Source organism: Lontra canadensis, unplaced genomic scaffold, assembly GCF_010015895.1.
Source record: "Lontra canadensis isolate GAN:19392208 unplaced genomic scaffold, GSC_riverotter_1.0 scaffold25, whole genome shotgun sequence".
NCBI lineage: Eukaryota > Metazoa > Chordata > Mammalia > Carnivora > Mustelidae > Lontra > Lontra canadensis.
Genome location: NW_022631019.1, coordinates 1,058,696 through 1,082,190, shown reverse-complemented (window position 1 = coordinate 1,082,190; position 23,495 = coordinate 1,058,696). Strand labels below are relative to the sequence as shown.

At 65.8% G+C, this 23,495-nt stretch overlaps 3 protein-coding genes across 5 annotated transcripts in view; 2 read left to right on the top strand and 1 right to left on the bottom strand.

Moving 5' to 3' along the window:
• MORN1 (MORN repeat containing 1) overlaps positions 1-5,867 on the top strand; it is a 49,022-nt gene extending 43,155 nt beyond the window's left edge. Inside the window, exons 13-14 of the mRNA XM_032863189.1 lie at positions 3,649-3,695; positions 5,511-5,867. Of these exons, the coding sequence (XP_032719080.1) occupies positions 3,649-3,695; positions 5,511-5,680 (217 nt within the window). The 3' untranslated portion in view covers positions 5,681-5,867. The remainder of the gene's footprint in view (positions 1-3,648; positions 3,696-5,510) is intronic.
• On the top strand, positions 4,256-4,998 carry LOC116870966. Its single transcript, XM_032863190.1, has one exon. The coding sequence runs from the start codon at positions 4,256-4,258 to the stop codon at positions 4,889-4,891; it is 636 nt and encodes a 211-aa protein (XP_032719081.1). The 3' UTR covers positions 4,892-4,998.
• Positions 5,868-19,782: 13,915 nt separating the features above from the next.
• SKI (SKI proto-oncogene) overlaps positions 19,783-23,495 on the bottom strand; it is a 64,941-nt gene continuing 61,228 nt past the window's right edge. Inside the window, exons 2-7 of one of the 3 annotated variants that reach the window (XM_032863185.1) lie at positions 23,271-23,393; positions 23,055-23,170; positions 22,244-22,518; positions 21,849-22,150; positions 20,755-20,985; positions 19,783-20,031 (exon numbers count right to left, since the gene is read on the bottom strand). In XM_032863185.1, coding sequence (XP_032719076.1) covers positions 19,849-20,031; positions 20,755-20,985; positions 21,849-22,150; positions 22,244-22,518; positions 23,055-23,170; positions 23,271-23,393 — 1,230 coding nt within the window. In that variant the 3' untranslated portion in view covers positions 19,783-19,848. The remainder of the gene's footprint in view (positions 20,032-20,754; positions 20,986-21,848; positions 22,151-22,243; positions 22,519-23,054; positions 23,171-23,270; positions 23,394-23,495) is intronic. The other 2 variants (XM_032863187.1, XM_032863186.1) reach the window with 2 other exon arrangements.

Genomic DNA, 23,495 nt, shown 5'->3' with positions numbered 1-23,495 from the left:
CTGCCTGTCCCTCGGTGACCTGGTGGACAGGCCTGAGTCACCTGGGCTGCTGGAGATCTTGGGCTCCCCTGAGGGAACCCCCTTCTCCTGCCGTGCACTGTGTTTGGCCGTGGGGTCTTCACCCCCCCCAGCTGCCCCCCGCCCCGTGCAGCTGCCCAGTTAAAGGTCAAGTGCACACATGGGCTCCGGGCCCACTGGGTCAGGGTCAGCTGACCGGCCTCAGGCTTCCTCTCCAATTAGGGCCATTTCTTCAGCTCTGCCAACCTGCCCTCCCCAGCCAGGGCCATGCAGAGAAGCACAGAGAAGCCACATGCCCCAGGGTTTGCCTGTGGCCCCCAGGCCCCGCCCAGGCTGCTGCGGACAGCGCCTCAGTGACAGTTCTGCTTAGGGTCAGACGTGTTCGTGGGAACTCCAGTGGGACAACACCCCCAGGCCCCTTCCTGGCGGGGCCTCGTGACTTGTCAGTGCGGCCCTGAAAAGAGGTGGGGTCAGGAGAGCCTGTCAAGGTCACATGGCTCAGACAAGGACATTCTTGGGGCCTAAGAAAAAGAAAAGACATGGGGTCGTGGGGGACACCAGGGCCAGCTGTGCGGAGGGGACGCAACTGCACCGGTGAGCCCCTCAAGGAGCTGGGCACAAGGAAGAACCTGCAGATTTACCTTGTTGACCTTGGCAGGAGGCCATCTGGTTCCCCTCCTGGGGCCCGCTGGGCCACGCATCCCACGAGGGCAGGCAGAAGGTGAGGCCCACGAGGCCTTGCGGGGACTGGGGCCTCACTACGGGAGAGTCAGGTGGGGCCAACCCCACCTCACAGGGGCACAAGCCATTGGAACAAGATGCCATTTGAGGACTTTCGAGGACAACCCCAATAGCAGGGGCAGAGACCTCATGCTCGGCCTTCCACAAGGAGGCCCAGCCCTTCAGGAGTGGCCACAAGGACATGGGCTGGGGATACCAGGGCCCCACATCTCAGTTCGGCCTACAGATGCAGAAACAGGCTTCTGCTCCCAGCCAGGGTGAAGTGCGGGGGGCTGGATTCCCCCCGGCCCCTCCAGGTGAACAAGAAACAAGTGGGACAAGATCCAGGAAGCAACAGCCCCGCTGTCACGACGCCGCAAGGCCCCAGCCCAGTTCCTGAGCGTTTCCAGCTGTGGTGCAGGGAGGGGACCCAGCAGGTCCCGGGGTCCCCACAAGGGCAGACATGGAGCTGGGATTCCTAGGCAGCCAAGGCAGCCAGAGTCCGCAGGAGGGAGCACGGGAGAGGAGTCCTGGAGATCTGCAGAGCGTGAGGAACGTGCCTGAAGCCCGGAAAACCACAGGGAGGGGCACGGCCAGTCCCGCCCAGAGCTCACACAGGGCTGTGGGGCGTTGGGTCCAGCGGTCAGCCCGGAAGACCTCCGGATTCATCCCAAGATATCAGAAGAGTACTTAGTATTGGGGAATAACGAACCCTGTCTTGAACTCTGCCCGATACACCTTAGGAGCCAGACCCAAAAGGATCAAACCGTGTCCAAGTAACGGAACAGCATCCAAAACACAGGAGCCAGGAGAGGAGGCCATGGTGTCGGGCGTCGGGCTGAGGGTGACCAGGCACACAAAGCAGGAAAGTAGAGCCCATAACCAGGAAGAAGAAACCAGTCAAAGCCAACCCAGAAACGACAGAAACGGGAGAATCAGCGGACGGGGACAGGAAACGCGGAGAGGAGAAGCATGTCCAGCAGGGAAGGCTGGCCGCACTCGGCCGGTGCGGGGACGGGAGGGAGTGGAGTCGCCCGCGGGAGCCGACACGCGTGGGCAGGGACGGGTGGAAGGAAAGGAGAGCCGTGAGCTTCCAGGGACGCCACGGCAGCCCCCAAATGCAGCCCGGAAAGAAAAGCCGGTGAAGGTCACGAGCAGAGCCGTCCGTCGGCTCCCAGCGGCCAACCACGCGCAGGGTCAGAGGCCGAGAGGTGCAGAAGAGTAACCTGTGGATTCAAGACGCAAGGAGCCCCAAACACGGGAAGCCTGAGGACAAGGACAGCAGCTGCGGGTACAGAGAACACGCAGGACGCGGCACCGGCCCGGCCCCAGCCCAGCTCCCAGCAACGCCCCCAGCCCCCCGCCCGCCCACCGGGGGCTCCTGTGTCTGCCCAGGAAGCCAGTCTGCTCCCCCCGCTCTGACGGGCCCTGAGCCCCGAGGCTCAGCCCGCGGCTGTCTACACGGCCCGCACCCAGTCTGAGTTCCCACTGCGTCCCCGGCTCACGCGGCCGCCCAGCGCTGCCGCCTTGGGCCCGCCCCTGCTCTCCTGGGGCACCGTGTCCCCACGCCATCCCCACGCCGTCCCTCTAACGGGTGCCCCTGACACCGCACTCCGCGGCTCCCCAGCTCCTTCCCGGCTCTGCCCTCCTTCTCTGGAAGCTGGCAGGCGGACGGGCTCTGGTTATTCTTAGTGCGGAATCATTTCTCCGCGCTCCTGCTCACCCACACTTCAGAACTCGTAACGTGGCTCCTGGGTCCAAGCCAAGGCCCATTTTCCCCCACTTGAAATGAAGTAATTTTAAAATCTTTTGTCTTTAATTTTTTATCACCCAAACCATGCCTGTGGTAATTAAGCTTGGCAAAGGGTCGGAGCCTGGCGGGTCGCTGAGCCGATGCCAGGGAACCCCCCGTCCTCCACCTCCCCCACCAGTTCTGATGACAGGAAACCGCCATCCGCGGAGGGCAGGGGTGGGAGGAGTCCCCCAGCTCCCCCCAGGTCCCACTGAGTAGAGAATTCAGGTCAAGGCCCAGCCGGCCGCACTCGGGACCTCCATCCCGCCAGGAAAGCGTGTCTGGCAGCGGGAGGAGTCGGGTGGGCCGTCCCACCAAGGTGGCGGGGGCGGCTGAGAGCCCGACCCAGGGCAGAAGCTGAGGAGTTGCACCGGGGCTCAGACAGGGATCCTGCACCAGGGGTCCCCTTGTCCTCGCCAGCGCACGGCGCATCCCCCTGGGCAGGTGACCGCCCCTGTGGGCAGGCAGAATGGGCACCACGCACCACAGAGAGGAGAACTTCCCGTCAGGTCAGAGCCTCAGGCTGCCCCCCGGGCCCTCCTGTGGCAGCCATGGCCAAAAGTGAGGTCTCTGCCCCTCAGACGTGGGGCCAGGCCTGGGCCCATCCCTCTTGCCTCTGCCTGCTACCTTTCCAGTCCATTCCCGTGAGTCTCCCAGACAGCAGCGGCCTCGGTCCTTCTGAGGGGACCCATGGAGAGGCACCGGTGCCCCACAGCCCCCGTCCCACGGCCCCCGTCCCACGGCGCCCGGCTGCCTCGGGAATGTACGTGCCAAGTGCAGTGGGCCCGGTACGTCGGCCCTTCCCGGAGCCGCTCCCCTGCCCAGCGCTGCGCGGCCTCGTGCACCCAAACCTGCAGCTCGGTTCTGCTCACAGCGCTGCTGGCTGTGGGCCGGGGGTGAGTTTGTGCAGCCGCCGCCCGCCTCTGGCTGTGGGCTCATTCGGGTGTAGACAGGAAGGCACCAGCCGAGGGCCGGAGAGCCGTCCGGAGGGGATCGCGCACACTGCCCTCGGAAGGCGGGGCTGTGGGGTCTCCGGGGACAGGATGGTCGCAGCTGCGCCCACGCAGGGCCGAAGGCTGGGGCAGTCATTTAGGGCTTTCCTTCTCTTCTCCCTGCAGGCCTGACGGGGCGGCCTCGGCCGAGCCAGCGGCAGCTGCCTTCCCAGGTAGGTGGGCACGAGGAGGACCCAGTTGAGTGGGCCAAGGCCACCAGTCACCTCACAATCCACATGTATCCTAGTTGTGGACCTTTTGGAAGGTCCCCTGCACCCCCTTCCCCTGCACGCACCCTTAAATTCAACAGCTCCCAGCCTGGCCACCCGGCATACCATCCCGGGCACCCCCAGAGGCACCAGAGGTGGAGGGGACCCTGATGGGCCCAGGGCCTCCACTAGGCCCTCTCCAGCCTCCGTCCCATCGTTGAGGGCTTCAGCAGGGGGCAGGTATGGCGAGGGGTGCTTGCCCATCCTGCAGTCCTCTCTGTCCCCATGGGCAAAGCCCCGCCTCCTTGTGTCCAGGGTCCTGAGAGGAAGGCTGGCAGGCCTCCAGGTCTGGGCCTGCTCTGACCCCGTGTACGTATGGGAGTGTCGGCAGGACTGTGCCCCTGAGCCCACCTTGTGCAGGAGGAGGGCTGGGTCCTGGGTAGCGCCCCCCACGTCCCCCTTTGGGCTGGCACTGGGGGTCCCAGCAGCAGCCCACGAGTCTGGTGCCATGCTCCCCATATCTCATGCCCCTGGGACCCTCGTGCCCCAGGAGGAGGGTGGGCAGAGGGGACGCGCCGAGTTGGGAGGACCGATGGGATTGGCTGGAGGAGGGCCGGGCCCTGAGGAGAAGCAGTTTCCAGACTGTAGGGACAAGCCAGCGGGTGGCCAAGTTCCTGGGATGTGGGCCGTGCGTCTCTGTGGGGACGCCGGGCACGGGGCCCGCGACCAGAGCGTGTGGGCCGGGCCTGGGGTGGCCGGCAGCCAGACCCTCTCCTGGCCACTGGGAAGAGCGTCAGGAGCGAGGTCAGACGAGGCTGGGCTGGGTCCCGTGGCCGCTGCCCACGAAGCCCGGCTCCCCGGCCCGGCCGCAGGCTGGCGGAGCTGTGTTCCCGGGAACACCTAGAAACCCCAGCTGCTTGGAAACACTGTGGCGTTGCCATGCGCGGGTCTCCTCCAGGCCGGCCCAGGAGGCCTGGAGCCCAGGGCTGTGGAATGTGGGCCCCCCCGGGCCCCCCGAGCTGCTGAAGGGACTGACTCAGAGCCCAGCCGGTTCCTGCCACCGAGCGCTCCCTCACCCGGGCCCAGGAGCGCGCGGTGTCCGCAGGCGTGGAGAGGAGAGGGCCTGCGTTCCAGACCCTGCGCTGGAATGTTCTCCCTGACGGTGTGAGCTGCGTCCTGTGCCCCATTTCAGCTGCGGCCGCATTCCTGGTGTGAGCAGGGGCCAGCCCAGCGCGCTTTTTCCACGCTCCGGTGCCAGCCCCCTTGGGCTCGGGGGGGGAGGAGAGAGGACGGTTTCTAGGGCAACCGCACTTTCTGTTATTTCTTATTTTCTTTTTTATGGCTTCTCCAACTTTGAAACCCTGCAGACAGTTTACAGACGGCGAGAGGGAAAGGCTGCGCCTTCTCCTGAGCCCCCCGGCGGGCGGCCTCCTGCCCCAGCCCCCAGCCGGCCCAGCAGCCACATCTCCCCAGCCCCAGCCGTCGCTGCTTAAAAAAACATCTTAGAGAAAATGAATTCCTTTTCTGCTAAAAAGACGGGGAGCATTTTCAAAAGAATCCTTGCACTGAGCCATGCAGCCCCACCAGCACTGAGGGCTCTCCGCCCCCCCAGCGCCCGGGTCACCGGCCAAGGAGACGGGCCAGACCCTCCAGCGGGGCACCGAGGCGGGGTGTGCGGGAGGACAGGAGCCGAGGCTGGACAGAGGCAGGGGCAGGAGCCTGGGCAGGCGGGGGCTGTGGGGGCTGCAGGGGCCACGTCTGAGCGCCCGTCTTTTGCAGGGGAGTACGTCATCATGATCTGCGACGTGACCGACCCTCCCTTCCTGGGCCACACGCTGCCCACCGCCTTCAAACACCTGCGGGTCTTGGGGAAGGGGACGGACCAACGGCCCCACGTGGCTGGAGAAGGCCCCGACACCCAAGCTCGGACAGCCACCCCGTGCACCTGACAGCCCCCAGGGTCCCCCTCGGGAGACCATCTTCACTGTGAGGGGAAGGAAGAGCCATGTCAGCTCCGCGGGGCCCCTTCCCCCACTTCCCCGGCGGGCCCGAGGGCCACCCTCGCACACCCCATGGCTTCAGTAAAACGCTCAGCACCAGCTCCTGAGAGACGCCTGACCCACACAGCCAGGACCCCTTGGGGGGCACCTCCACTCCCCCTGGCCGGGCTGGGGAGAGGCTGGTCCTGGTCCCCCGCCCGAGTCTGGCAGGACTGCCTCCCAACAACAGTCCAGCCCCCGGAGGGTGGCTCCCCAACCCCACCCCGTCCCACCCGTCGCAGGCCACTCAGGGACATGGGGACCTGCTGCCATATGAAAAACCCAGAGGCTCCAGCGGGTGATTGGTTTTCTGGAAGCAAATTGCGGGTCTGGGGGACAGTTCTTGAAGTTCACGGCTGCCTCTGAGACCACCCAGGGCCTAGGAGCGGGGAGCTGTGGCCATTGGACGGGGATGGGTGGGGGACGGGCCAGAGCCAGGACCCAAGGCCTCCACGGGCTCCTGCCTCCAGGGCCGCTGGGGCCCACCCTGTGCGCGTGGTGTGGGCGGGAGCTGGGCTGGGCCCTCGCTGGAAGCCCGTCACCTCTTCTCTGAGGAATGGGGAGCAGGGAGGGACCACCCAGCCCCCAGCCCCGGGAAACACATTTCTGCTTCCTGTCCCCGGAACCCTACGGACCCCGTGCCCCTCCACCCAGCACCCGCTGCCCTCCTGTGCTTGCGTCTGCACTCTGCCTCCCACCCTCCGGGATGGAGCCCCCCACCCCTCCCTCGGGCGCCACACGCGGTCCCGCGTCCACGTAGCCGAGGCTTCCTCGGCCCCTCCACTGGGCCGCCCCCTGCCCCTCGCCCCACAGTCCTCATTGTTCAGGCACAAATGCTTGGCTCCTGTCTCTGCTTCTCTCCTGCCCTGTGGTCCATGGCCAGTCTTGTCGGCTCTGCTTCGAAGTACATCCCCAGCCCGGCCCCACCTGCCCACACCCTGCCCACAGCAGGCGCCATCAGGGTTCACTCCCCATGTCTGTGCCAGGACCTCCAGGCCAGCCAGAGCGGGTCCCGCGCTCACTGCCCCTACCTCCTGCTGCTCCCCCTGGCTCTCTGCCCTACCCCTGCAGCTGCCCCGTCCTGCCTGGTTCTACCTCAGGGCCTTTGCATGCGCTCTTCACGCTGCCTACACTGCTCACCTCCCTGAAGCCACCTTCTCATGAGGCCTTCCTTGGCCACCAGCTCTGAAGCCTCACCCCACCTCCAGCGAACACTTCCTGCTCCCCAGCCCACCTCACATGCTCAGGTCAGGGGGCTGCCCGGCCTGGCCATGCGTCTGGTTTCAGCCTCCAAACAAAGGGAGGCGTTGCGTCAGTTTTGCTCCCTCGCGTAGCCTCAGCATCTAGCAAGGGCCTTCTCCTCAGAGGAAGGTGGCTTTTCCGTGTCTCACCGGGACCCAGTGTGACCCCCACAGTGTGACCCTTAGAGGCCCTCGGCAAATGTCGGCTGAATGAGTGGGTGAATGGGAGCCCCTACTCTGTGCCAGGCAGAATGGGACAGTGGAGGCAAACCGGGCAGAGGAGGTGTGCAGGGAGACTGGTAGCTGAGTAACTGGAAGGAGGGAAGGATGGACAGAAGGGTGGGTGGACGGACAGACGCGTGGGTGGTGGACAGGTGGATGGACGGTGGCTGGGTGATGGGTGGGTGGATGGATGGACGGACGGACGGTTGGGCGGACCAGCGGATGGGTGAGACAGATGTGCACAGAAGGACAGATGGGTAGACAGATGTGTGGCCAGGTGGGAGGACGGTGGGGACGGATGGACAGAGCAGAGGTCCGTCCGTCGGTGAAGGAGGAAGCTTCGCGCAGAATAGTTGTGTTCTGACGCTGAAGGCAAAAGCGGCGGAGGAGGAAAGGATCCCTGGGTCCAAACCAGCCCAAACCAGACAGGCTTTCTCACCCCCGCCAGCCGCCCCTCCCACCGCCCTCCCTGCCGTTCTCTCGTCTGTCTCCCAGCCAGCTCAGCCCCGGTAGGACTGGCGCGATGGGCGGACCAGTCGGCCCCACTGACCCTCCACCCAAGTGCTCTGTCCCCACCTCCAGAGCCGGTGGGGCAGCCCCCCAAGAGCCAGCTGTGACCACAGCGTCAGGCCACTGGGGGACACGAGAGCCCGAAAGGCAAAGGCACTCCCGGACCTCCCTGACCGGGGAATGAGGTGCGGGGAACCAGCTGCAGCCGCTGCCCTTCCCGGCCGTGAGCTCAGGCGGCCACAGATGCCGCCAGCCTGCCCGAGCCGGCTTCTGCCTCCTGCCGCCTGCATAGGTGTCTCCAGCAGTGAGTCCCCAGGAAGGATCCAGAGCGCCTGGGTCCTCAGGGCTGCGTCCACATGGGTCTGCACGTCGTGGACAGACCGGGGTCAGGAGGCCACCCACTCCGGAGACCCCCTGCTTCGTCTGCACTCACCATCCACCCGGGTCTGCCCCTGAGGCTCAGCAACTCGTCCCGTGGCTCTTTCCTCTTTTCCAGATGAAACCATACTCCTGGCAAAAACAATGAAAACGATGTTTATGTTTAGGAAGAAAAGCGGCTGGGCAGAGCGCTCCTGTGTTTCCCAACTTGTCCGGGGGGTGGGGCGGGGGCCTTCGCTATTTCTATCCAAATCATCACCGTGGGGCTCGGTCACAAAACCCAGGGAGCAAGTTCAGAGTCAGAGTGCCAAACAGACCTAGGCCCCGGAGCCCTGGACGCGGGGGGAGGGGAGGAGGGTCAGCCCCCTCGGCCCCTGGGCAGACGTGGAGGAAGGCCGGCCCTGCAGGCCTGCACACACGCAGCCCCCGAGACCTCCTACTTTCCAGTCACCCCAGCAAACCCCAGAGGGCTCTCTCCACCCACCCCCCAGCGCCCTGGATGGCCTACAGGGACAGGGGCCCCTCAGCGAGGCCTGGGGAGAGCTCAGATCCCATGGACCCATGTTTGGGCAGGTCCCCTGCCCCGCCCCACTGCCCCCCTCTGCTGGGATGCCTGGGTGAGGTGCTTCTGAGCCAGGGACCAGCATCCCTTCCCGGGGCTCTGCCCTGGGACTTGTGTGTGCGTCTGTTGTCTGCGCGGGGCCTGCTGGGTGGGCACCAGACGCGGCTGCTCTCACCCCGACCAGACCCCTTGTCCTCACACTGGGCCCCACAGTCAAAGCCACGAGAAATTTGAATTCTCAAGAAAAAAGAAGAGGGAGGGTGAGCAGAGGCCAGGCCGCAGACGCCGGTCCTGCCTGTGCCCTCTAGGCAGCACAGCCGACGCGCGGCCCATCCCGGGGTAGGACGGAGCCTGGGGTGGCGCCTGGGGGAGAGCTCCCCCGGACCTCCAAGCAGCTGTGACGCGGGTCCTCAACAGGGGAAGGAGGGGCCTCTGCCTGGTCACCGCTCCCTGAGTCAGGGCAGGTAGCGTCCGTGCTGTCCCAGTGGCCTGGGAGGCGGGGGCCCAATGACACCCGGGGTCCCGACTGAGTGGCAATGTGACAGCCCGTGGAGACGGCACCCTCAGGCCCCCGCAGACATCCCAAGGGCCTTCTCCCCAGAGGAAGGTGACTTCTCCGTGTCTCACTGAGACCCAGCCGGCAGCAGGGGCTACAGTGCAGGTGGCAGGAGGCTGCCCCCCACATTCCTTACACACCGAGAAGCGACCCAGCCTCAGGAGGCTCGGGGAGGGGTTACTGGTCCCAGCAGTATCTGGAGAGCAAGCCGTCCCTCCTGGCCAGTCTCTCCCCGTGGTCTCTCCTCCTGCCGTGCCCTTGCTCAGTGGACAGCGACAGAGGGGAACCCCATGCTGAGCACCTGGCCAGGCAGGGCCTCGAAGAGAACATACTCATTCTTCACAAGGACTTGTCCAGCCAGAGTCAGAGCCCGAGAGCTCAGAAATCAGGGAGACGGAGAGATCAGACGCGTGTCCCTCTCTGCCTGGCCCACCTCCCAGCAAGGCCTTGGCGAGTGTGATGTCCCCAGCCAGCCCTCGCCAGCCTGGCGTCGACGTGGGACTGAGCCCACCCTCCCACAGGGCCCCACCTGGCACAGACAGCTCGCCCGGCCTCCTCTCCCACGGGCCGGCCGGTCACCGGGGACGCCCGATGGGGAGGCCTCCTGTCCGCAAAGCCTGGCCAGGCTGCCTAGTCTCGGTGCCGGGAGGGCAGGAAGGCCAGCCGCGTGGAGCCCCGGCTCCCGGGCAGGACTTCCTGGGGTGTCCTGTGAGGCCTGGCTCAGTCTGCCGGCCACCTGCGTGTCCCAGGTGGCCCCCAGCTCCCTGGGGTTCCTCGGTCCTGAGCGAGTGTTAGTGGGGTCACCAGGCCAGCTTCAGCAAGACCATCTCTGGGCAGGCAGCTCTCGGCACGGGCAACGGTCACAACTGCGTGGGCCGTCCCCTTCCTGCCCCTGTGCCCTCAAGGCAGAACACAGCCACTGAGAGCCATTCCACAGCCTCTCTGACAGAAGGCTGGGCCACAGTGGGCACAGGACACCTTGAGAGGCCGACGAGGGCCTGAGCAGGTGCAGAGGAGCTGCCTTGGGTCCCTGCCCATCAGGTAATCCTGGGGGCCCACAGCCTCAGGCCGGGGACCACTGTGGTTCCTCCACAAGCTGAGGGGGTGTCCAGGGGCCGTGAGTGGGCCAGGCGGCACCCCGTACTGGCCGAAGCTGCCCTAGCCTCGGTTCCCCTTAGCATGAGGCCCTGGGTGTCCAGGGGCAGGAGGCCACCCCACTGCCGTGGCCACGGAGTTTTCGGATGGAAACTCCGCATAGGGCTGTCGTTGGCTGGTGGGGCAGCTGGGTAGCCTGCCAGAGCCTGCCCGACAGGCTGGGCTCAGCCGTCCCCACCCCCATGTGACCCCCAGATGGTGGTTCCCCCCCAAATTCTAGAAAACTGCTCCTCCTGGCAACTCTGCCCCGGGGTTTAGGGAACTGCCAGCTGCCCCCCAGCCCTGCTCCCTGGAAAACCAGAGGTAGCAGGAACCAGGACAACACCCCCCCCCCCAGTGCCCAGCAGGGTGGACCCCAGTCTATGGGCCTTTCTCCTGGGGCAGTCTGGGGAAGGGCGTGGGAGGGTGCTACCCACTCCCCCAAGTATTCAAACCCTCCTCAGCCCTGCCTGCACATGGGTGCTGGCCACAGGCCACGGAAGCCACCGGAGCCTCCGTGCAGGCCGAGATGAGAGTGGGGCTGGCCTCCCAGGGGTCCTTCACTCTCTCTGCAAATCTCTAGTGAGCCCCCGCTTGAAGAGCACCCTCCCCGCCCCAGGAAGGATGGCAAAGGTGGGCTGACACAAAGGTGAGAAGGCCTTTGTGTCGATGCCACGGGGCAGGGGCGGGGTTGGGTGCTCACTGGGTTGGGGGCATGTGGGAGTGAAGGGGTGGTGGGAACAGGCGGGGTGTGGGGGGCTGGGCCTGCTCTGTGTTAGCAGAGGAAGGAGAAGGGAGCAGCCCAAGGGGCTGGGGCAGGAGTGGGGGCAGGCCTGGATGTGGACTGGAGGGTTGGGTCAGTGGGGTCCCAAGTGGGGCGCAGTGCTGGGGAGAAGCAGGATGTGTGGTGCGGGGTGGGGGGGGGGCGTGCATCACCCTGCGGAGGGTGAGCCCGCGCCGCAGGAGGGGCCGGTCCTAGAGGAGAAAGGGAGAGGCAGGAGGGGCTCACAGGTCACCATGTGGCTTTCCATGGGTGTTGGGGTCTCCGGTGCCCGCACCTGCTAAGGCCCACAGCCCACTCCCCAGCCAGGGCCCTGACAGCGGCCCCAGGACTCGGGCCAAGCCACCGGGGCGGGAAGAGGGGCCTAAAGAAAGCGACTGGGCCCGGGGTGGGGGTGTCCCCCTCGCCCCCCGCAGTGACTCAGGGCCGCATTAGGATCCCTGGGGGGCACAGAGCCCGGGGCCTCTACGGAGCCCCGGGAAGGAGCAGAGTTCCGGCGGCACGGGCGCCTTCCCGCCGGTGCGGAGCAGGGAGGTGGCGGTCCCCCTCGGCTCCCGCATCCCCGGGGCGCGCTCAGGCCCCGTCCCGCCGCGGCTGCAGTTCCCGCCTCCGCCGCCGGGGGCCGCAGGTGAGCTCGGGCTCCCGACACGTAGGCACGTCCGCGGCCCGCCCGCCGCCCGGAGCAGGGACCGGAAGGGTTAACCACGCCCGAGACGCGGGGTCGTGGGGAGGGGGCACTTCCTGCGCCCGGCGCCCCCGCCCCACCCCCCGACCCCGCGCACGCGCCCGGCCCGGCGAACCCCAGCTCCCTGCGCGCCCCCGGCGGCCCTCGCAGGGGCGGGAGAGGGCGGGGCGGGGGGCGGGGGCGTTGGGGGAGGGGCGGCCCGGGGACCCGGGCGCGAGGCTGCGGGAGGGATTCCGACGCGAAGGCGGGCGGGGAGCCGGGGGGAAGTGAAAGCGGGTGGCGGGGCAGCCCCGGGGGCGTCCAGTCGGGCTCCTGCCAGGCGTAAAGGGAAACTGAGGCCGCGCCCGCCCCTTCCCCGTCCCGGCCCCCGGCCCCCGCACCGGGCCCCAGAGAGCGGCTCCGCGGAAGGAAGCGGGGACCGGCCGGCCTGCCCGACCCCAGGGCCGCGCCCTCGCGCTGACCTGGCGGTCCGCGGCCTGGACCCCAGGACCCGGAGCGCCCGCCGTGTGGACGGCCGCAGGGGGCTTGCGGCTCACCCCGCGTCCTGGCCCGGGGGCAAGCAGGGGGACGGCGCGGCCCCCGCCCTGCGCACCCCTCCCCGCGCGCGCTTCCGGCCCCGGCGGAAGGAGCAGGAATCGGGGAGGTTTTGGAACCGGCGCTCCAGTTCCCCGGACGGTTCCAGCCCCGGCCTCCCCCCTGGGGCGGGGGTGCGGAGAGGAGCGTCATCTGCATCTCGCTGGGAGGGGTGGGGGCTGGGGGACCCGGTTTGGGGCAGGAGCCGGCACCCCTCCTCGCTGCCAACTCCAGACCTGGGGTTCCGAGGGCGGGGCGTCTGCTTGCCGACGTGGGTGCTTAGGGGGAGGCTAGACCCGAGATGGCCACGAACCCTGACCTGGGCCCCTGTCCCAGATGACCGCTGCCCTCCTGCCTGGGAATGCAGGTGTCCAAGGAAGGCAGATGGCCCACCAGTGACAGGGGCCAGTGACACCAGCCTGGCCACACCAGCTGCAGCCTGCCCCTGGTCCTAGGGCCTCTGGACAAAACAAAACCCCTTCCCAGCCCCTCCCCAGACCTTGGCCAGTAGTCTCCACAGAACCCAAGCGCCTTTGCGGGGGCTGTTTTTTCTTAGAAACGGGAAATTGGGGGTGTGGGCCACCTCCACAGGGTCAAGGCCCCACCAAGGGCCAGGGAGGGGGACTGGACCCCAGGGGAACTCAGCACCCTGCCCCGCGCCTCCAGCACCCAGTGCCCGAGGGAACCCCGGTGCCTAAAGCAGAGAAGGTCCAGGATATCTTCATCTCCCTGGTGGGGCTGAGCTGGGGGGTTGTGGGAACACGGAGGGAGAGCAGAGGTGGGGGCATGGGGGCCCCGGTGGGCACCCTGTCACTTGCCAGCTTCTGTGCAAGCCGGCCTGCCCTTTGCACTCACACAATTGTGCAGACATCACAGCAGTGTCCACGGTCCACCTGCGTTGCCGAGGGGATCTTCCGTCTTTGCCCGCCCGCCCTTGGGCGCTTTCCTGCCTTCTCTCTCCCACCCCTGCTTGGGCCTTGAGCTAGACTCAGGTGTGTCCTCTGGTAGGGGCCAAGCCCCGATCTGAGGCTCCATCCCTCACAAGGTGCCTACCCCTGGAGGTTTCCAGAGCACGCTTCTGTGGCAGGAGGAGTGACCTGGGTAAGAGCTTGGGCCAAGCTTCCTGCCAGTAAGGGCTCCTGGGCCAGGCTTGGAGCAGGAAGGCCCGACCCCAGCCCTGCCAGACACCTGCCTGGCATGGGCCGCTCCACCTGCCTGTCCCTACCACCTCCTACAGTGGAGCCACCTGCTCCAGGGCTGGGAGCCCCAGCACCCGCGGCCCCCAGCCCCTGGCATGGGTCTGAGCACAGATGGCTGCGCGTGTGAGGCCTGCAAGGCTCACGTCATCACTGCGTGTGGGGAGGGGGTGGGGGGGGGGGGCGGGCAGGCATCCAGGCCCCGAAAGTTCTGCACCCCCGTGCCACGGTTGCCTGGCAGTGGGCAGAGCACCCAGGAGGGCACAGAGCACGGTGGGTCTCCGTGGGTAGGGTCAGGGTCCCCCTCCAAGGCCCTGCTCTTATACCCGTCTGGGGTCAGCACACCTGTTGCTGAGGGCACACTGTCCCTCGGGAACCTCCGGCCCACTTTCCCTATAGGACCCCTGCCTTCCTGCCGGTGGTGGGGACTCAGACTGTGCTGGGCCCCGGCCAGCAGAGTGTGGGTGTGGGACCTTGGGATTCTCAGGAGCCCTCCAGCCTGTCCCTGCCTGGCCAGTGGGGTGGGGGGTGGCCTCTGATGGTACAGGCAGAGAGGGAGGGGGTGTCGGTGGGGAGTGGAGGTAGGTCAGGCTCCAGGTTGGGCAAGCCAGGGAAGGGGCTGCTGGCCACAGCTGGGAGTATGGGTGGGGTGGAGGTTGGGGACCACACTGAGTGCCAGGGGCTGAGCCCACAGTCCTCCCTGGGGGCCCAGGGGAGGATGGGCCGTCCCAGCTGTTACTGTAAATGGGCAGGCGGCTTCCTCTTTCCATGGAGGGCGCGCCTGGCATCCGCCTCCCCAGATAAGGGTACGAGTTCTTGGCCTGCGGTCAGCCCCCCTGACCACAGGGTGCTGGGTGGGGCCTGGGGGGCCAGACTGTGGCTCTGGGGCCAACAGACTGGAAGAGGGGTGGAGATCCCAAGACACAGACGGGCAGGAATGGCTGAGTGCACAGGGGACTGGGGTGGGGCCGGGGCTGCTGGCGGTAGAGGCAGAAGTGAAAGCGGAGGGTGGGGGGAGTGTCACAGGGCAGGCCCAGAAACCAAGGACCTGGGTAGGCGCCCGGGAGCACCCCCTCTGCCCCAGGCTCCCCGTATCCCCGGGGCCTCGGGCAGTGTGGAAAGCAGCACCATCCTCGGAGCAGCCCACGCCCAGAGCCCAGCTCAGGCCAGGGTTCTGGGCAAAAGAGGCCCAGCCGCTGGACAGCCTCGTGGGTCCCTACTGGCGTGGGCAGTCCTGAGCCAGGGGACCCAGAGGTGGGGCAAAGAGGCAGGGCGTGGCCAGGAACACTGGGAAGGGGCTTGACAGCAGGCGGCACCAGTGTCCTGCTGTCCTGCATCAGGGTGCCCAGGGCCCCTGGAAGACTGATTTACTTGTGAGAGAGGCTGCAGAGGGAGGGATAAGGGAGGTGGACAGCAACAATCTCAAGCAGACTCCCCCACTCAGCACGGAGCCTGGACAGACATATGGACGTGGGTCTCCATCCCCCCACCCAAGAGGCCGTGACCTGAGCGAAAATCACAAATCGGACACTTAACAGTCTGAGCCACCAGGGTGCCCCAACCCAGGGGCCTTTAAAGTTAAATTCATACCCAAAAGTGAACCCGGAGTTGGAGCCCCAGCCCCGGGGAGGTACTGGCTGGCGTCTGTGCTTCTGAGGCGGCCACCAGCCCAGCTCCAAGGCCCCGCGTGGGCTGAGCACCACACTGGCCACGAGGTGCCCCCCATGGCCTGCACTGGGCCTGCCACCCTGGGGAAGCCCCCTTCTCCAACCCGCATGGGCCTCTTGCCCTCCTCTGGGACTGCCTCTCCCCTCCTGTCTCTCCCCTCCCACCAGCCTCATTCCTCCCACATTCGGGGCCTGGAGCAGCCCGTGGACCTTCGCCCTGGAGCCAGTGGGGAGCCGAGAGCCTGTGGGCCCTGAGCAGCGCAGCAGGAGATGCTCTTCGGAAGGTCGAGGCCTGGCAGCAGCGCAGGGACACCCGTCTGCCAGGCCCCAGGGAGGGGACATCAGTGGCTGCATTGATACCCTGTGGGAATGGCAGGTCTGGACAAGTCCGTGGGGTCACATGAGGACCTGTCGCCCATCCAGGTGGGCTTGTTGTGAGGCTGAGAAAGGGGCAAGTGTTTGGCATGGGGCACAGGTAGGGCCTTGGCTGCCCGCCGCTGCCGCCCTCGGCTCCCACCCAGGGCCACTGGGGAGACCCCAGAGGACAGCGAGGAGCAGCCCTCGCAACAGAGCGCCACACGGTGCCCTGGACATTGGGCAGATGTCGTCATGGGGGGCCCACACCCTAGGTGTCCAGCCCTGCCCGGGAAGGAGGGCACTCAGATTCTGGCCGATGGTCCCATGGCTTCACAACAGGAAGTCAGGCCAAGGTGACACCCAGGTGATGGGGGATTGGGCTCCGCTCTTGGGGCTGAGCCCCACTATGTAAGCGTGTGGTCCACACCTGCAGGCCCAGGACCCCAGGCAGGGCCCCGGGGCCCCATAAGCAGTAGGAGGGGGCAGGGGCCTGGGGCTTGTAAACCATCCACCTTCCCTCATCACCTGCCCCCCAACCCAAGCTCTATCAGATCCTGGGTGGCCTCCCACGAGGGGCTGGGATCTTGACCTTGGGGAGCCTGTGGACGGACATGGAGGTTCTTCCTCCTGGTCCCCACTGTCCACGCTCCAGGTCCGGCCTGGATAGGAGCCTGGAGCTCCGGCAGAGTGGGCTTCCCCCGGCTGCCTGGGTGCGGCTATCCAAAGCCCGGTGGACTCGGTCCCCCTTCCTGGGACTCCCGAGGACTGCTGGGGCTGCATGTGCAGCAGCCAGGGCTGGGCACTGGGGCTTCCCACCACCCAGTTCTCCAAGTGACCCCCGTATGACCTTGGAAGGGCTCCACTGGAGCCGGGAATTGGGACACCGGCAGCCACAGGGACCCGGGAGAGGTGGCAGCAAAGGGTTCCCAGCACCCAGCACGGCCAGAGTCCCCAAGCTTCTCCCTCAGGCCAGCACGCTGGGGCCCAGGGCTCTCAGGCCCGGGGGGGGAGCTGGCCATCTGCCCCGGCACGGGGGGGGGGGGGGGGCCGCGGCAGGCCTCCAGCCCCCCGCACAGTCCCCTCCAGCTGATATCTGTGGGCCACAGCCAGGTGGGACCTAGAGAGACAGACAGCACCCCAGCCAGGGCGCTGCCCACCCAAGCCCCATGTCACTCAGGGTCGATGGAGACCGAAGGTCCGCACAGTCTGACAGGCAGACGGACACCCCCGCCCCCACCCTGGGCTCGGGCCCAGATGGTGACCCGGGCTGGGGGGAGCGTGGGGGGCCCAAGCATGGCTGTCTGCAGCGCACTCTCCAAGTCCTTTATTGTACAAGGTCATCTGTTGGGGGAGGGGCGCCAAGGGACTGCGGCACACAGCAAAGTACGTAAATAAGCAAGCTCTCTCCGTGTTCGTCTTCAATCAGGCATTTATAAACAAGAAAGCATACATTAATTACATAAAAATAGTTTTCGATAGTAGAGTAAGTCATCATGTCGTCATTAGCAGCAGCAGAGGGGACGCGGACAGCGGTGCAGACGCTCCTGGCGGGTAGAAAGGTAGAGCTGTGGGGTTTTTTTTTTTTTCCTTAATTGAAAAAAAATGTCGCTTGCGACTCCTGACTTAAAGCAAGAACAAGACGGCCGCTCGAGCCTGGTGGACGCGGTGGGTGGGCAGGGGCGGGGAGGACGGAGCCCGGGGGCTGGCAGGGGGTCCGTCCCCTCGGGCAGGGGAGCTGTTCTTCCTCAGTTAAAAACAAGACAACTACCAGGTAAGAAAAGAGTTTCTGAAAAAGGAACCACCGTACACGCATGTGATACAACAGTGTTGGGAACAGTATTTACAGGGACCGTCTGTACATGGGGCTAGTCCGTACGAAAAGCAGGATATTACGTGTGTGAGTTAGCTGCTCCAAAGATATGAATGTTATTGCTGTTGTTTTTCCCTTCGTTAAAAATCCTCTTTCAGCGTAGAAATAATGAGTGACTAAACTGAACACACAATCATCCAGATAATGGTGGGTGTTACACACAGGAGAGTCTACAGCCGACTAGATAGATCCCTCTTCTCCCTTCTGCAGAGAAACCAAACGGCAGCTGCGCCAACCAAAGCCGGGTCTCGGGCCCCTCAGCCCGGCCCCCAGAGGACGGGAGTGGCCAGAACTCGCCGATGCCCCCACCCCTCAGCACCCCTCCACCCAGGGAGCTGCCCAAGAGGGCTCGAGCTGCTGGTGACCGGGGAGCCCGGGACAACCAGTCCCCGCCACCCCCAGGCAGCCGTGGCACGCCCAGCTCTTCCCGACCTTCCGGGATGAAGCTGGCACAGGGAGGTGTGGACCCAGCAGAGAGCCTCCGAGAAGCTCACCGCCCTCCGGGACCCCAAACTCCCAAACCGAAAAGTGAGTGGGAGGCCCTGGGCGGCAGGCCCCAGGGGCCCTTTGATCTCTCTGGACTTTCAGACTTGGCACCAGAGCACAGCCAGCCAGAAGCACAGGGCACAAGCGCTTAGACCTCTGCCCCGGCGAAATCACGTAGTTTCTCTTGAAGAAAAGACTGAAAACACACAACTCTGGAAAAACAAGGCTGAGCACGGCACTGTGAGTGTGGCATAGCACGAGCAGCCCCTTCTGGGGCCGGTAATAATGCCCATGGACGGGTGCACACGCGGCAGAGCGCTACCGTCCCATGCATACAGATCTCGTAACTGCAAAATAAAGAAAAAAAAAAAAAAAAAAAACCCAAACCAACGCTGCATATATATGATGTCCCTTTTGCATTGCACTTTAGAAGGGGGGGTCCAGCAGCACCTGCGCCCCTCCCCCCCCAAGTAAACCACGGGCGGGAACCCTGCAGATGACGCGGTCACCAAGCCTCTGTTGTCGCCGCGGCAGGCGGCGCCGGTCTTGGGCTGGCGGTCTGGTCTCTACCTCCGTCTGTGCTCACAGCTGCCTCGGTGTTAGAATGGGGTCAGGCGAGGAATTCTGGTAAGATCTTTCTCGTGTACATAAATACCGTAATTTCAGGATGGGGAAGCCGCCTCTCGTCCACTGGGAGATCATTTTTCAAGCTTGGGCATAAAAAACCTTATACAATTTGCATGAACAGTTGAGAGTAAACGAGATTATTTGGAATAAATGCAAGGAACTTATTCTGATAGTGGCAGATTCAGTTGCTATTGAAGACAAGTATCTCGGGGGTAAAAAGACAAGTCAGGGTTTGCTGTACAAGATGCTGGAAGGCACAGAACTACCCCCCGAAGTTCAGTTTTTGCATTTTCGTTTTGTGATTCCCTTGTTCAACCAAGCACCAGAGGGGGTTTCTAACACTCGAGCACTTAGAATGTGCACTGCTCTATAAACGGGTTCGCAATATTTGAAAAGTAAAAACCTCCGTTAACTGGGGAATAAAAAGAGAAGGGAAGATTTTTGACAAAGTGCAGTTCTAAATATACGTTTAAATGAACAAACAAAAAAAAATAGTGAAGTAATGCTGTTTTGTTCCAACGCTGCCGCCTCAGTCCGACGCAACAGGAGCGGCCCGGGGAGGGCAGCCGAGGCGGCGTGGGCCTGGCACTGCCCCACCTCCACCCCCCAGGACCGCCAGGCAGCCGGGCAGGAGGAGGTGGTGGCGGCCCGGCTCTCAGCGCCCTCCCCGCTCTTCCCAGCGGCAGCACAGGAAGCCCGGGTCCTCGTCGCTGAAAAAATAGACTCTGGAGAAAACCCTCTGTCCCGGGGCCGCCGCGGACGAGCTGCAATGGCTTGGCGGGGCGGGGCGGCCGCACCCCGGCTCCCTTAGCAGGTCCTCGCATGGCGTCACGTGTTGCTGGGGCTTTTAAAAGTTAGTCATTAAAAAACCTGTTGATTTTTCTGAGTATCAAGTCTTCTTATTGGTTTTAAATAGCTTATAACAAAAATGTAAATGTTAGAACGTTCCGGCAAGCACAGGGCCGCTGCCGGCGCGGACTCGGCACGGACCCGGCCCGGCAGCAGCTGGGAACCCGCTTGCACACGTGAACTTGGCCAGTAGAAAATTCTGCAGTGGATCCAAAAGTGTGTGGTTCCAAACACTCGCTTGGTTATAGGCACAGTAAGACGTTGTGCTGTGTGGCCGCGGGGCCGGCCCACCGGCGCGCAGAGCCCCCAGCCCCGGCCGGCTCGGGCCGCCCGCCCACCCGCTCCCTGCGGCGCCCGCCCCGCGGCGGCAGACGGTGGGGTGCGCTAGGGCTCCGGCTCGGCCGTGCTCTCGGCGGCCTCGGGGCGGGGCCGCGGCCACAGCTGCTCCCGTAGCTCCTTCACCACCTTCTCCAGGTGCTCCCGTGCCTCGCGCTCCCGCAGCAGGTCGGCTCGCAGCTGCTCACGGTCCGCCTCCGCCTGCTGCAGCTTCACCTGCAGGTCCTCGATCTGAAAGGGATGCGGGCGTCAGCGGCACCGCCCCCCGCCCCCGCCCGGCCCCCTTCCTGCGTGGGAGCTGCACAAGGGAGGCAGTGACAGGGGCCCAACAGCCTGACCCCAGTGCGGACGCGGCACACAGAGCCCCCGGCGGGTGGGCAACGACGCGAACCCTAAGAGCATCGGCCCGGGGTGGGGGGGGTACCCTGCTGACCCCCCGAGGCCAGGCCCAAGGAGGGGGGCCGCAGGGCCCACTGCCCCCCTACCTGGGACTCCTGGCAGCCAGGACGGCCGGTCAGGCGGTGCAGACTCTCAGAAGCGCCCACGGTGGGCAGCCTGCAGCCCTGGCCCCAGGACAAAAGAGTTGGGGCTGCCTGGGGGCCCCCTGCACCCCTGGGGCCAGCTTGGAGCCGACTCCTCAAGCAAAATCCCCAAGGAAGGGCCTGGTCTGGAGGGAAAGAGCCACAAGGAACTCCCACACGGTGGCCCCGACCGACCGGAGGACCGCCTCTCGGTGGAGGACCAACGCCGGCAGCCCAGATAAGGGCCCCTCCCCTGGCCTCCCGAGCCGGCAGTGGGTCCCGCGGGTGCCAAGAGAACACCGGCCGCTTCCCGCCCGGGACCCGGGAGCCGCTCCACAGTGGCAGCCAACAGGGGCGCTCTGTGGCCTCGCCGCTGGGCACCTGCCTCCCAGGTGGCGCCACAGATACCCGCCACGAGGCCCCCCACCCGTACCTGGGCCGAGTACTTGGCGCGCAGGCGGCCGGCCTCGCAGCCCTTGTCGCACACCCGCACCTGGCGCGCCTGCTCCAGCTCCCGCTTGAGGCGCAGGCGGGACTCGTTGGCCTCCCGCATCTTCTTCTCGTTCTCAGCACGCAGACGCTCGATCTCCTTCCGCAGGTTGCGCTTGGCCTCCGTGGCCTCCCGCAGCTTCTCCTTCTTGGCCACGCGCAGAAACTCCAGCTCCTGGAGAGCGGGCGGCACACACAGTGGGCCAGGGGCCGGGGGGGGGGGGGGGGCGTCCCCTTGCTGCCCCGGCCTTCCCGTCCCCATGGGGTCCCAGCGCACTCCAGCCTGCGGTCTGAGCACACAGCCGCGGCGGGCAAGCTTCTGCCGGGCTCCCAGAGCCGCAGGGGTCCCCCCAGGCAGGGCCGGGCCCCCGATGCACAGCCGCGCTCCCGGGCGTGGGCACGTGCAGTCACGCCTCCACCCAGAACCAGGGAGAAAGCGTTCTGAGCGAGTGCCTGACACAGACACATCTGAAATCCTGGGGCTCTCGGGAGCCGTGTGTGCGAGGAGCCCCTGTGTGAAGCTGCCAGACGCCAGCCGTGGAGGTGTGAACTCAGCGGGCACCGGGGGGGCCTCCTGCAGGGCCGCAGAGCCCGAGGGTGAAGGCCTGCCCTCCCCAAGCCACGGGCTCTGCGGGGAACAGGCCCAGAGGACACGACAAGCTGAGGACCTGGGGGCCGGGCGCTACCGAGGTGGGAGGCGGATGCGGGCGGGGCCCAGACACCCCGGCCTGCAGTCCGTGCTGCACGAGGAAGCAGCCACGTCTGCGGAGTCAGCTCGGAGCCAGCGTGTGTGCACAGGCCACGCGCTTGTGCCCGGAGCCACCTGGTCCGGCCGCCACACTCCCCACAGAGGAACCTGCCGCATCCGCCTCCGACAGCCCCGCATGTGCACAAGGGACCCCGGGGGCCGCGGCCCGCGCTCACCCAGGAGGCGCACCAGCCCTCGGCGTGCCACCGCACGGGGCTCCTGGCCGAGAGCAGCCCAGCCTGTGCTGCCCCACGGACAGGCCGGCGGTGGGGGCGGGGGCGGAGCCTCACCTGGTGGAGGCCGCGCTTGGCCTGCAGGGCCGCGCTCAGCTTCTCCTCCTGCTTCACGCGCATCTTCACCACCTCATGCAGGAACTTCTCTTTGGCTTCCTTGGTGTCCAGGCCGCCCTCCAGGGCCTGCCGCAGGTGCTCCAACTCGGCCTCCAGGCCACCGCTCGCGGGGTCGGCAGGGGCCACAGCCTCAGGGGCGGCAGGGGCGGTGGGTGGGGCGTGCACGCCGGGGGAGCTCAGGTCCTTGGCGGAGCTGGATGAGGTAAGGGACGGGGAGGAGAGCGAGGACAGGGAGGAGGTGACTGCGGAAACACAGACGGAAGCGGAGGTCACCAGGGTGCCCGGCACGTGGCCGTGCGGCACCGTGCCTGGGGCAGGCGAGGACCCCGAGTCACACGTACATTCCTCCCTGCTCTCCACTTCCACCTCGGCCTCCGAGTCCTTGTCATCCTCTGGGGCGGCCACAGCCACGGGCGCCGGCGTCTCTGGGGCTCCAGGGGTGTCCACGGTCAGCTTCCGCTTCCGTGGCTGGAGGCAGGTGGCCAGAGGCTCGGGGGCCCGGGAGACAACGGTGGTGCACGGTGGGCTGCTCACGACCTTCTGCTGGGCCGGTGGTGCCAGGGCCACGTTGGGGGCTACACCCGTTTCGAAGCTCTTGTACGAGTAAAAGCTGCAGGGTATGGGGGGGCGTTGGGGCCACAGGCATCTGCTCCCCACCCCAAGTCCCCCATCCCACCATGGCCAGCACGTGAAAACTCCTTGTGGGACCCGCCCCCGGAGAGTGCGAAGGAGGAGATGCAAGCCAGTGGCCGTAGCCCGACCCTGTCTAAGGGACCAGCACGGTGGTGACTGCCTGTGGCCCCCCTCCCAGACTGCTTCCAGGCCCATGCGGCCCCATGTGCAGGCACTCACAGTAGGCCTGCAGGACAGAGAGCCTCTGGGCCAGCACAAGGCGGCTTGCGGGTGGAACAAACACCGCAGGACTCCAGGCCCTCCATTCCCCCTGCACTGAGCCACCAAAGGAGCGCCCAAAAGGGGGGAAGCCCGTCTCGAGATGCACAGAGCAACAGCCTTTCTTGGATCGTGTCCACTTTGAGAAAGACCTTAGGCGGCTCCTGGCCCAGCAGGTGCTTACAGACACCCAGGTGGCAGAGCCCAAGCCCGGCCCCCGTGTCCTCACTGCCTGCTGGCATCGAGGGCGCTCACCTGTCACGAATCAGGGCCGGGAGATGCGGGGAGAGCTCTTTGTCACTTGCGGACACTGCTGGGGACCAGGGTCGGAAAGCGGAGAGGCGCTGGCGAGGGTGAACACAGCCAAGGCTCTGCAGGAAGAGAGGCACCGGGCGTCAGAGGTCATCAGAGGCTGGGGTGCGGACCCCTGTGGCACTCCCCTTCCCCCCTCCATCCCCTGCCCCGCACCACCTTGCTGGAAGAGCTGGCCAGGGTCCGCAGCCAGCCGGACTGTTTGTCCTTCTCAGAAGATGTAGGGAGTTGGGCGGAGGCGTCATCTGTCTTCCGGATGGAGGCTGGGGGCTCGGAGGAGACCTGTGAGAGACATGAAAATTGTTGGTGCCTCTAGCTCTGGGCAGGGTCTCCCAGCCAGCAGACTCGACCGTGCACAAGGCGTTAACAGTGACATGCAGACCC